The sequence below is a fragment of the Schistosoma haematobium genome, chromosome ZW, assembly GCF_000699445.3.
Source record: "Schistosoma haematobium chromosome ZW, whole genome shotgun sequence".
Taxonomy (NCBI): Eukaryota; Metazoa; Platyhelminthes; class Trematoda; order Strigeidida; family Schistosomatidae; genus Schistosoma; species Schistosoma haematobium.
In genome coordinates, this window is record NC_067195.1 from 13094392 (window position 1) to 13107406 (window position 13015).

Sequence of the window (13015 nt, forward strand, 5' to 3'; positions counted from 1 at the left end):
TTAGACGATTTGGACTTCGCAGATGACCTGGCCCTCCTATCGCATACACATGAACAAATGCAGATAAAGACAGACAGTGTAGTAGCAGTCTCTGCACCAGTAGGCCTCAGCATACACAAGGGGAAAACCAAGGTCCTCAAGTTCAAAACGAAGAACAGCAATCCAATCACACTCGATGGCGAAACTCTGGAAGATGTAGAATCCTTCACATACCTGTGAAGCATCATCGATGAACAGGGAGGATCAGATGCAGACGTAAAGGCAAGGATTGGCAAAGCAAGGGTCGCATTCCTACAGTTGAACAACATATGGAAATCGAAACAACCTTCAACCAATATCAAAGTGAGAATCTTCAAAACGAATGTCAAGGCGGTTCTACTGTACAGAGCTGAAACTTGGAGAACCACAACAACCCTCATCAAGAAGGTCGGATACTATCAGCAACAGCCTTTTGTGGGAGAGAAGAAACCAGCTTCCATCTGAAGAGGAAATTAGGAAAAGACGATGGAGATAGGTGAGACATACACTACGCAAATCGTCAAACTGCATCACGAGACAAGCCCTAACTTGAAGTCCTGAAGGAAGGCGGAAAAGAGGAAGGCCAAAGAACACATGAAGTCGGGAAATAGAAGCAGATATGGAAAGGATGAATAGGAATTGGAAGGAGCTGGAAAGGATTGGCCAGGACAAGGTTGGATGGCGAATGCTGGTGAGCGGCCTATGTTCGTTCACGAGGAGTAACAGGCGCAAGTAAGTAAGTAATCGTCCAGCTGAGTCCAGAACACCAATAATAGCTTCCGCTATGCGAATTGTTTAATTTGGATGTACTTAGTTTATATACCAGCCAAACTAAGAAATAACATTTATACAATTTCAGTCCCAAACGTGACTGTGAACGTGGGAGACAGTAATTAATAAACTGAGTATAATTTAAGAACAGTAAGTCGTATAATGATAAATTATGGGTCAAAATAAAGCTTATAGCAAGATAAATATAGATATGCATAATCTGGTCTCTGAACAGTTATACAATAGGAATATTTGTATACATGTAGTATTAGTCCATTATTAGATCTCAGATATTACCCGTAATTTAATCTTCACTAGGGTATAACACATCCCCTTTTTGAAGTACCAGAGATAATAACGATCTTTGGGATTTATTTCTATTCGATTAGAATTACGTCTGATGCGCTGCAATCGCCTTGGGAGAGTTGTATACGTTTTATGTCCGGGTCATTTTTAATTTCACTATCTGATTCAAGTAATATGTTTAGTGGTATATCCTGATTTATATCACTTCCTGTGTCACACTCTTGTCTGGTTGGCTGTATCTGGTTTGCATGTCGAACCCATATCTCTTGCCCAACTTTTACTTCATAGATAATTTTCCCTTTTTTTCGGATTATGATGCCAAACCCCCAGGAATTGTTGATCTATTTTCATATCGAAATTATCATCGTGGTCTTAAATCAGGTAATTCGGTAGCAGCATTTTTCACGTTATCTTACAATTAATGCTCGTGTAATGTAAATTAGCACCCCGTGGTACATCTCTTTATTCCCGTGATCAGTATAAGTACCATAGACTTCTTGAAAACACTTGTCAAACGTTGAAACCTTAATGTTTAAGTTGAACATGTCCTGTTGAATACTTGCCTTCTGGATTTCGATCTCAACAAATACAGAAATGCTGTTCTTAACTTCATAGTATTTCGGGTGCCTAGATCTGATAAATAATGGGGATGATTGTGCCAGCAAAGAAGGTGTAATGTCAGTTGGTCCTCTTTTATTTGATCATATATATTAATCGTTGGATTCTTGTTATTAACATTTTGCTAAGTGCATAGCAAATCGAATGGTGACATTGTGCTATTTACCGTTCGTTGACCGTTGATTCTATTTCCTGTATTTTAGGCCCGTGAAATAAAAATGTTGATTTGGGTTCCTGGGAGACTGGATAGACATAACGTTTCTAAACCTCATTATTTTCGTTCAAATACAACAAATAAATGGAATGAGATTATATGGCAAATATACATGTTACGAATTCGAGCCAAAATACACCATATCACCTGAACGGGGTTCATAATTAACGATGAACATAATAAGAACTTATTTTTGTTGTTTGTCTACTGCTGCGTGAGTTAAGGTTTGTTGGTACATATGATGGGCTGAGTTGTCGGATAAGGTTCCAAGAGTTCTAGCATCGTAGTACTTGGTAATGCTGTTAGTGCTATTTTAAAACTTTAGATTTGTTCCCGATGAAAAAACAAAAATCTGGTTGATATGTAGATCAGTTAGAGGTTGTTATACGGCGATACAGTAAGGTAGAAGGTGACAGTAGCAACTAAATACTATAATGTAACGGAACTTCTTAACTCATTCGGCCTCAGAATTGACAAGTATGGTTTCGAGTTTCCATGCATTTAAATGGTGAGGCAAAAATCGATGTAGTGCCTTCAGAAACCGAAAGAAGAATCACCAAAGAAGCATTTTATGGACTGGTTACCCACTCAAAACCTTAAATGTTACTGTAAACATTACACATATTTCAAATGTGTTGATTTGACAATGGCTAGTTGATTGCCCGTCATGTACGTACACTTTCAACAAATATGGTTTCTCAGTAATCTCGTTTGTGAAATGTTAACATTTTCGAGTCCGAATTACATTCTTGGGGAGTCATAGAGACCAAAAAATGTGATGGAGACCGGCTTTTCATATACTGTGATACCACGGGAATTTTGTTATATGTATATACTAAGTCGAATTCAGAAAAAACTCACTTACTATATATTGTCAGACAAAGTCTATTAAAAATCAGGCGTGCGTGGAATCAGATAATGGTCGCGTAACCTTACATTATTCAAGACATGATTGCTACCAAATGGGAGCACATTGTGGTTTTCGTAGTTGGTGGGATTTAGAGGCTATTTTCATTAGTCTTCAAAATAGCGAGCTTTTTTTGGCTGCATATGCTCGATTCTCACTTTCCGACAACGGTCTATTGTGGTGAAAATGATCGTGGTTTAGCTTAGATAAGTTGATTATTAACTGCGTTATTAGATAAATTTTCGGCTCGATAATTCATCACCAATATGTTGACATGATGAGATGGATTGGTTTTTCCATAAATGTTCACCATAAAAGTCACAGGTTGTCATGATGGTGTTAATAGCTGTCAGGTTTACTGCTTGTATCTCTTTGTTTATATATTAGTCGTTGAAAATGAATGGCATGGAGCATTTCGACTGATAATGGTAACTTGCACCAGCAGTTACTTTTGGGCGGTTGAAGTTTGTAAAGGTTCTCTGTTGAACTCATTTTTTGTCGAGTTACTTAATGATGTTTTCACTGTAGAGCCAGTGAAATGTCACTGGGCCCTACCTAATTCATTCAGTGGTGGAGTCACTGGTTGTCGATACAGTTCGCCGATCCTCGTTAAGTTCAAGGAAGACCAACACGCATCAACTAATCGTACGCCATAGACTGGCCTATGTGGTTGTGGTCGCAATCTCTTCCTTGTACCTACTTTACCAATATATTTCTGTAATGACGTCCTTTGTGTTATAAGTTTTTCACTGCGTTCACAGTACCATGATACAAATAAAGGTTAATCCACAAAGGTGCTGACCGTGAGGTGTGACTTCGAAGTTAGCTAACCAATCACACCATCCACGTCTAACTCGAGTAGGCCCCTACTCATTTTACGTTAGTGATCTACATCTCCATTATCTTTCATATTAAGGCGATAACTCTCAACATGAGCATGTGAGTAAAAAAGAAGTAATTTGTTCTATACCAGTCAATCAGTACTTCTCGATATAACCACATTTTCCAGGATAATTGTGTATCTCAACCTCTGCACCGCAGAAGTACATGGGGACTAGTGCAACGCAGTTCAACATACCGTACAAAATATCACTCTAGAAACTTCGAGGTTTTTCACCAAGATACATGATTATTTTTTCAAAATGAAAGTCTAGAATCTACAAAATCCATTACCTGACCGAATGACCACTACAGATTTTGATACCTCCTTTAAAGACAGGTCTGAGAACCATATTGGAATCGTATGTACTGAACAAGTTTTTCCATTTGACTTTGGTTTTATTAATGAAAAACCTGCAATTTCTTCCCTCGTTTTCAATAAATATGAAAAAAAGCAATTCTATTTAATACCAAGGACCATCTTTTATATCTCAGAAATGCATTAACGAATAAGTAGTCATCTATTCTGCTCAGCAATGTTTAAAGTTCATACCGACATTTGAATGCGAAGTTTTATTCACGTAATTATAATGCGATACTGCATTTTAATGCTGTATAACCACTTTTATAAGCAAACTGATGAGAATGACTAGGCTAGATAAATAATGTTTCTCTATTGTTTATTGAAAGTCTCTGGCCTTTAAAGATAAGCGGACGAAGCGCGCTTTACGTCTTTACTCTTGTAGGTAGCTATTCTGGTCAATTGTACGTTATATAGTTGTTTTTGGCTTTGTCATATTGTGTATTGTTGTATCAGTTATTCATATACAACACAAATTTGGTTATCAATGGACTTTTTGACCAAAAATGTTTCATATGAGGGTTGCTTAAAAAACCCTACAGCTATTGTAATTACAATAGCTGTATGGATTTAAATTTTTCATCACTGTAACGACCGAAGAATATCTTAAGTGATATGTCTTGCAAATTTCGATTCATCTGTAAGGTGACAGGGACTGTTCACACCATCCGACCTATTTTGTTTGAACCAGTGATCACATCCCTGTCGTATATATTAGAACAGTTGACCGGCTGATCATAGGTAAAGATATTGATCTAGTGGCTTGTCTTCTAAAAATGGAAATCACATCTGGTTTAGTCTAACTAAAAGGCCTCTTCCTAATAGTCAGGTAGCCATTACACATCTAACCATACCCAGATGGCATGCCGTGCCTAGTACATGCAGTCGTTGTGCGTTACTGTTTCCACTCATTAGTGGGTGCTACTATGCCTTTAACAACCACAGCCTCAGCGTATTTCTTCATCAGCATAGCTTTCTGAAATTATAAAGATTTAAGTGCAAACCGTGTCCACACATCGTGAAGTATTTACCGCCTGGTATTTCCGTTCGTACTCATTTACAACTTCATCAAAGTTGTTTTTGACAACCCTATGTTAAATGACGTGTTCTGCTTCCAATAAAATAGCATTCTGACTGATTTACCCAGTAACCAATGGAGGTCCTTTTGTTATGCTTCTATGTGTTTTAATCACTTGTTAATACACATGCGAAAATCGATGCATTTAAGGATGTTTCTAGTGTCTAAGATATTTGAAAGTAAGGAGTTTTTCATATTGGCCACAAGCGAACTTTATTCATGTTTCTGACCTTAAGATTCGAAATTAGTTATGATGTCGCAATTGGTTATGGTATTCTCGTTACTTGGACAATCAATTTAAACATTTCGATTATGTGGCAGCGGTTCCTTCTTAATAATCAGTTACTATAGCTGGTTCATTTCTGGATTATGTAGTTTCCTTTTTTATACCCAACTTCTGTTTTATTTCGCTTGATTTAACATGGGCTGCAGACCATTTTTGCTTGAAATTATTTCATAATGTAGTTGTGTTCATTTTATATTAGCCCCGACTATCTTACATGCTGCAATGGGTTGGGTATCTTATTCTTTTTCAAAGTACGTGATTGTCATCATACTTCCGGTTTACTTCATACCTAGCTTTAACCATTAATGCTCAAAATCATCAAATAAAACTTCCACCAACCGTCTGCTGAAAGATATTATATGAAGACCAAGTGCTAAGAAAAATATTTTTGTAAATGTTTTTTGTCACTCGTATGAATGGAAGTTCTGAAAAAAATTAATTCATCAATACTTGGTGTAGAACACTCACATTCTCTTACAAGACTTGCTAAACTGAATGAATTAAAAAAAGAAATTTTTCAATACATTCCGTGGTCAGATATCATAATGCCTCTAACTAGTTTCTGTCGATTTATTGTTTTTTTATTCCAACACATATTGGTATAAGGAGGCACCAAATACATATGCTCCACACAGATCTCATTTGGTATGTGTGAGGACTGTGATACTCCCTGGGTGCCCAAACCGTAGCAGGTGACCTTCTTAGGGGGCCACACCCGGAGCCTTCGACCTGAAGGTCTGATCCATAGGGCAGTGGAGCATCGTAAGGAGATGCAGTCCCATGGTAGCCGATGACGGACAATTGGTTCATACGCTATTTGTCCCTTCAGGATACTGGAGCCCATGTGCACCATTGGTTTGGAAGGAGAGTTTTCCAACTCCCCTAGGTGGACTCCATGTCCACAAACCCGGTTAAAGCGCTGGACATTCGCTTTTAGTCCTCTAAATTTCGTAAACAACACCCCTGCCACGAGAAAATGCAGTGAGTAGGACTTCCTTGGCAGGGGCTATATACGCGTGACCATGAGAGAACATTTCGAGAGGGAGAGCAGACTCTCCCCATTCTCGGCCGCACCAGGGCATTTTCATTGGAATTGTGTTTAAATCTTTTTCTAGGAGTGATTTTTACCGTTTTCTGTTGCTCATAAGATAAACACCGGATCCAAAGATTTATTGTGCTGTATTTACGTACATCTCTATCATTTTATCTACATCTTACATGTTAAGACTAGTCTTATTGTACAGTTCATTTTCTGTATTATGTTATGAGGGATATAATCACATCAGTTCTCAGTAAACTCATACGCACTTGTTAGCTCAAATGGTGTGTTGGTTGCTCCAAAACCATAAACAGGTGTCATTAAAAAGAAACCATGTATTTGTATTCAGTGTGTAAATATAGCTCATTAGTTTAATTTGAGATACTGAATTTCACTTCTCTGCGCTTAGTTAGATTACCACTATCGTTTTTCATGATTTCGTAGATGAATTTGTGACCACTCCTGTAAATGGTTTCCACTGTCATACATTTTTGTAAACATAAAGGTATCTGAGTGATACACAATTTTAACGCAGCTTCAAGTTCATAAGATCACAACAACAATTATTTTCCGTTTTTCGGAATACTTTTAAAGTGTTGGGGAACTTCAGATGTGCCAAATATCATTTATATCCTATAAGTCTTTTGTGGTGCTATATCTTTTGGGTATTCATTGTTCAGTTATCTATAATTTATCTCAATGACCCTTTATTGTGTAAGGACTATTTTTTGAAATGCAGTGTTTCTAACGGCTCGTGATTGATTTTTGTTCCAGCTCACACTCATTCCCTTCCTTTTTGGTATGAGTTATTCTATGGAACCGCCAGCAATGAGCACTTTTTTATCAGACAACGAAACAGTTGGAGAATCCACTAACCTTTTGCATCTCGAAGGTCATAGTTGGAGCCAGCTGCAAGATGGGACTATTGAGATAACTGACCGATTGCCTAAGAAAGAATACTACATGAGTCTTCGGAGGTTCAACAGCACTGGTCCTAATTCTGGAACTGCACACAGGTTGGGAAGTATTTCCAGTGGTTCAGCTGCTGGATTAGCCAATGGATCATCTGGTTTACTAGGTGGTAACTCACCCTCACCGCGCCCAGGTGGTAGTACTCTACGTGGATCATCACACCCATCGGTTGTTGATTTTAAACCTTCTGGTAAAATAGTAGATTGTACGGTTGTAATGCTGGATGGCACAACAAGAGAGTTTCGTTTAGATGTAAGTTGCAGTTAATATAGTTTATTTATACTTTTTTCTTTCATCAAATTAATACTTTTACTGAGCTATTGCTTCTACGGACTACTGTTCCCATTTCAAACTGTCATTAAGAATGTCCTAAGTGCCTTTTAACTGTTTGTCTAAATTGATGTTGTGTTGATAGTTTTAAGAATAATCAACTTAAGGTTTCCATACTGAGATGTAGCGCATGTTATATTCTTGTGTACTGTCAATTTCGAAATTTTATGATATTCTTACTAGTTTTCCTCAAATATATCAGATATCAAGTTTGAAAGCTAGAGGTGTTTTATATTATTGATATTTTTATACTGCTAAAGATCCCCACTTTAGGTCACCAAAGAATACATATAAATGTAGTGGTGATTGTGAAGAGAAGAGGGAGGGGTCATAGAGCCCATAAATAAATAAACCAGAATAGTATTTAAATACAGACGCGGTTCAGTTAGAAATCTAGCCAAGGAGAATGTCATACGTCTAAGGTAGTGCAACTTAATGAATAAAGTGATAGGAAACTATGGCAAGAGTGCCACTGGATTTTTTCCAAAGTCTGTCTGGTAGCGTTTCAAGACAGAGTTACATGGTATTTAGGACTCCAAGCTAGAAGGCATAATGAACCGGCCGATCCTACACAGTTATTTTTCATATCACTACCCCATATCATAAACTGACCACCTCTTCTTACATACAATCCTAGCGTTTTAAAATAATGTACAGGGTGAAGCTGCTGCGGAAACCTTTGTAAAATATGTACAAACCACCGAACATGACACCAAATTGAATAATTGACATTATGCTTGAACATACTACTGTATCTCAGAATTGCTAACATAGTATTCTCATCAGATTTGAGCAACCTTTCGGAAGCAACGATTAAATTCACAGTGACAATTGTTCTTCACGCACAGATTAAATTAAAACGTTCCCCACAACGCGATACCTGACAATCTGACTAGGTCTATTTAACATTCTGTATAAGTAAATTTGTCCTGTGGGAGAGTAACTATGAATAGCTGATGGTTAATAGTATTTCAGTCAGTAATATGTAATATTCCTGGTTCTACGTTGCATATAACTGACTGATTATACACTAAAGTCATGAAAGATGATGAGCGAATAAAAATGAAGCTGTAAATACTATGAGTTTTTTTTATTTTTCGGCTAAAGTCGTCGTTACATGTCTGTTTCTAACAAACAAAAACGTATTCGTATTGCCCATCAAAAAACATAAATCTTCGTGACTAACATCACACATATAGAACGGTTTAGCTTCTACACATTGTTAAAATGTTTTTCAAAAAGATTCAGAATCATCTTTTCTTTTTACGAATAATTTTCAACAAAACCTTTCCGAATTTTAAATGATTGTGTCTGTTAAACCCTAAAATTAAACTGCTCCCGTTTCCCTAATCTTACGACACCACTTAAAGTATTGAAATAATTATCTCAAAAAACAAATTACTAATTTGCATCATATTTTGCTTTTGATGTAACTACGGGGATGTTTTATGTTGTAGTGGTTCTCATTTAGCCAGAAGGTACTTTGTGTACTAGGGGACCATACGGTGTATCGTGAATAAGGAGAGCTGGAAAAGAGGAAGTGGTCCAACGATCCAGTAAGCACACAGAATACACCTACATTTTATTAAGGAAAGCAATAGACAATTATCCTCAATAACACAAGCCTCGGATTAGGATAATCTTGGGATCGAAATTACAAGCAAATAGTTTAGCTTGTTATAGTGTGAATAAACTAATGTTCGTTTAGTTTTCATGCCTTAGCTCAATAAATGATAACAAATCTACATCTTTAAACATATAACAGGCCATAACATTAAAGTGAATTAAGCCTATACAATTTCCATATATTCTTTGAAAATCGTAAAATACATTAATAAAGCATAACTTATTAAAATTGTGGACTAGTTATTCATAACTTAAAATACTTGTTTTTTATAGTTAAGGTGAATAATATATATAAGTATGTATATGTGAATAACTTTACATTAACTAAATTCGAGTTCAATATCCATCTTCCTGAAATACTCGTCAACATTTTTCTGGTTTTAGAAAGCTGCCTATGGACAACAATTATTCGATGCTGTTTGTACACATCTTGGTTTATTAGAGGTTGAATTCTTTGGCATCACATATTACGATTCAACTAATAATTGGGTGAGTGTTTTTATAAATATTCATCTAGTTGTTCTACTTACTGTTGCGTCAAAATCTTTAAGTTACTAATGTTCGACATTGTAGAAGTGATTCTCAGTGGTTTTAATCATCTAATTCACATTCAGTTATTCACAGGTTTTAATTTCCCTTCACCATTTTAGGTCTGACCATTTGGGTGGTATGGTAATGAGCTTGTTTCATAAACTTGTTCGCAAATAATGTATTTGATTGTCAAAATGCTTTTTTGATACCATAAAACCGAAATTAAATCTTGACAAAAAAACATGTATAGGTTGGCCTGTCAGTTCCTTAAGTTCTTTGATCAAGCTCCAGTGCTCATGAAGTCATCACAGTTATTTAGCTTTATTTTCCTAGAATTTTGGATTACCTACACATCCAACAAATCTCCTGTATACCATAAATCTCCTTCCCTTGCTTCTGAAATTTTGTTTTATTCTTTTTATCATCATGTTTTCACTAACCTCATCCTTCTCCTTTGCAACCAATGCTATTGATTTAACCTTATAGAATGACATCTCTATTCTCATGAAACTGGTCTCCAAACTAAATGTTGAAGATTTCAGTCTCTTATCTCCTGCGTAAAATCAGTGTCTGTTATAGGAAGATTTATTAAGGAAATACATCAATTAATTGAACGCTCATTGCTAGACAAAATGCCATGGGGAACCCATCTACATTAGACATATCATGTAACATTTGTCATGACCATCCGCTTGACCTATTTTTACTTGTACTTGTCACGTTATTACTGTCAGACTTAACGTTTTACTACTCCTGTAACCTTATCATCGACTTTGATTTTGGGAACATAACAGATCTATTTAGGGAGACCGTTAAAAAGTGCATTCTAAAGTAGTTCCATGATAACACGTCATTATTTATTTATTTTACTGCGAAGTGTTATTTAAAAACTAGTGACAGAACTACGCCAATCCCTAATTTACAATCCAAGATGAAGTTTTTGAAAACACTTAACAGTTTATACAACTTAATTCATCATTTCTGATTTGACTTGTTGACTGGATGGTTAGAGTACACTAACCACTCCAAAGATTATTTGCAATTATCATAGGTATGAGGGAGATAGAAAAAAATGTCAAGTAATCATACTACGTTCTCCTGTCTTCGAAACAATATTTTAGCATAATTCAAAATCACTCCTATTCAGCAGTTAAACAGCACATTTGTATGAACTGAGTGAACAAAAAACCCAACAGATTTAGTCGTCTTATAAATTCTATGCGTACATACACAGTAGTTATATGATCACTTATTTTAAAATCATATACCTGAAGACTTTTGGTTTGTGAAAAAAGCTAAAATTGAGATGCAATAAATTGCAAAAACTTTTATGCCTTGTGTGTATTTTGTATTTGAGTTGATTATGTTTGTTGAGTGCATCATCTTGTCATTGATTAAACTACAAGGTGAATTGAGAACACGTTTTTACATGGTGAACACAGTTTACCAATATATATATGGTTAATAAAATCGTTTGCAAAAAGCAGTTGCTTGATTTTCTACAATATAATTTTAAAATGCAGTGCGTATATGCCAGGTTCTGAGAGCAAAATACTAATTAACACTTCAAATATAACTTCCCAACACACCTCCATTGGATGATGTTAACCCTCGTAGAACTCATCCAAATAAATAATTCTTTCATTAAAGGGATAGATAGTCAACCAATCAAGCCTTATCACTGTAGAAACTTTCACGAGTAATATTGGATAAAGCGATCCAAGTTCCCCCTTTCAACACAAGATTAAAAAAGGGGGATTAGTAGTAATTAGAATGAAAATTTGTACGTGTAGTATAACAGCTCAAGAAAACATTGATGTGAATTTGAACAATGAAGTATTGGAAATTGACATCTAACCTTAAATTTACAAAGAAGTAATCAAGTGAATCCCAGCTTGCTGAGTGTCACGCAGTTCAGTCCTGCGTCGTTATATTACCCAAAAGTCACCTAGACAAACCGTTTTGTGTCTAAATTAGATAGAACATAAAGGAAAGCCTTTCTCCGAAGTAGATCTATCAGTCGACACCAGAAAATGCTCTTTGGTCATTAGCTTAAAAAAACCATTTAAGTTTTTCTTAAAACAAGTGAATTTATTTAACACGAAAAACTGATTCCCTGTAGGTGCTTATGATAGGTTATCAAATGTATAGGTAGTAATTTATAACATGAAACTTAGGTATATTATAGGGTATTTTTATTCGACATGAGATGATATCGCGATCAGATCGATTTCGTTGAAATCACGAGCCGATCTAAGTTACACAATCCTTGAAAACCTGAAATAACTGGATGACCGTTTTTAATTTAGAGCTCTGTTTAACAATCAACCTTGTGCATGATGGGTGCAACCATTTACGAACCTTCGTTTTTTTAACCATTGCCTAATTAGCTCCTATCTTTTCACGACTACCATCTCATCATTTTTATTCTCTTATTTTTTTTATTGTGATTATCTAGTTCTGGCTCCAAACTGATCAGAAAATTGCAAAACAAATCGGTAGTAAGTTACCATACATTTTGTCAATATTACCGTCATCTTTTGAAGAGGTTCTGTGGGGATTACTTTTCGTTACCAATTGGTGTCAGTTAAGTGTACTATAGTGGGGTCGTTATCACACTGCTAACGTGTCTCATATCTGGGCGAAACATGTCCGACGGTATTTAATTTCTTTTACTGTTACCTCAAGTGTTGTCAGTTTGATGTCGAAAAGTTATCTACAAAAAATATATGAATAATTCATCATAAACAACTCATCTCATTAGTTCTCTTCTACAATTAAACATATCTGAAATGGTTGTATTTTAAACTTTGTTTATTCATTCGTGTAGGTTACCACCATTCTATTTTCCTGACATATCAATGGAGCATATACACTACTGTCTCTATACTGGAGTAGTATTCAAAAAATAATTTTATTTTCTTATTTCTGTTTCGTATTTTAATGTACTTTAATCAATTTATTTTCATATTCTGTTGTCCCATGTTAAGCAATTTTAATTAGTTGACAGAAATCTATGAACCTGTTTCATACTAGTCGCCACTTACTATTAGCAAGGCGCACATATAATCTTGAGGGT

General features: G+C 35.8%; 1 protein-coding gene across 1 annotated transcript in view; it reads left to right on the plus strand.

The window, feature by feature from the left end:
* Window positions 1-7251: 7251 nt before the first annotated feature.
* The window catches only part of FRM-1_2 (DEAD (Asp-Glu-Ala-Asp) box helicase 1), a 76853-nt gene continuing 71089 nt past the window's right edge, over window positions 7252-13015 (plus strand). The window contains exons 1-3 of the mRNA XM_051210444.1: window positions 7252-7701; window positions 9790-9894; window positions 12395-12437. Of these exons, the coding sequence (XP_051070436.1) occupies window positions 7291-7701; window positions 9790-9894; window positions 12395-12437 (559 nt within the window). The 5' untranslated portion in view covers window positions 7252-7290. The remainder of the gene's footprint in view (window positions 7702-9789; window positions 9895-12394; window positions 12438-13015) is intronic.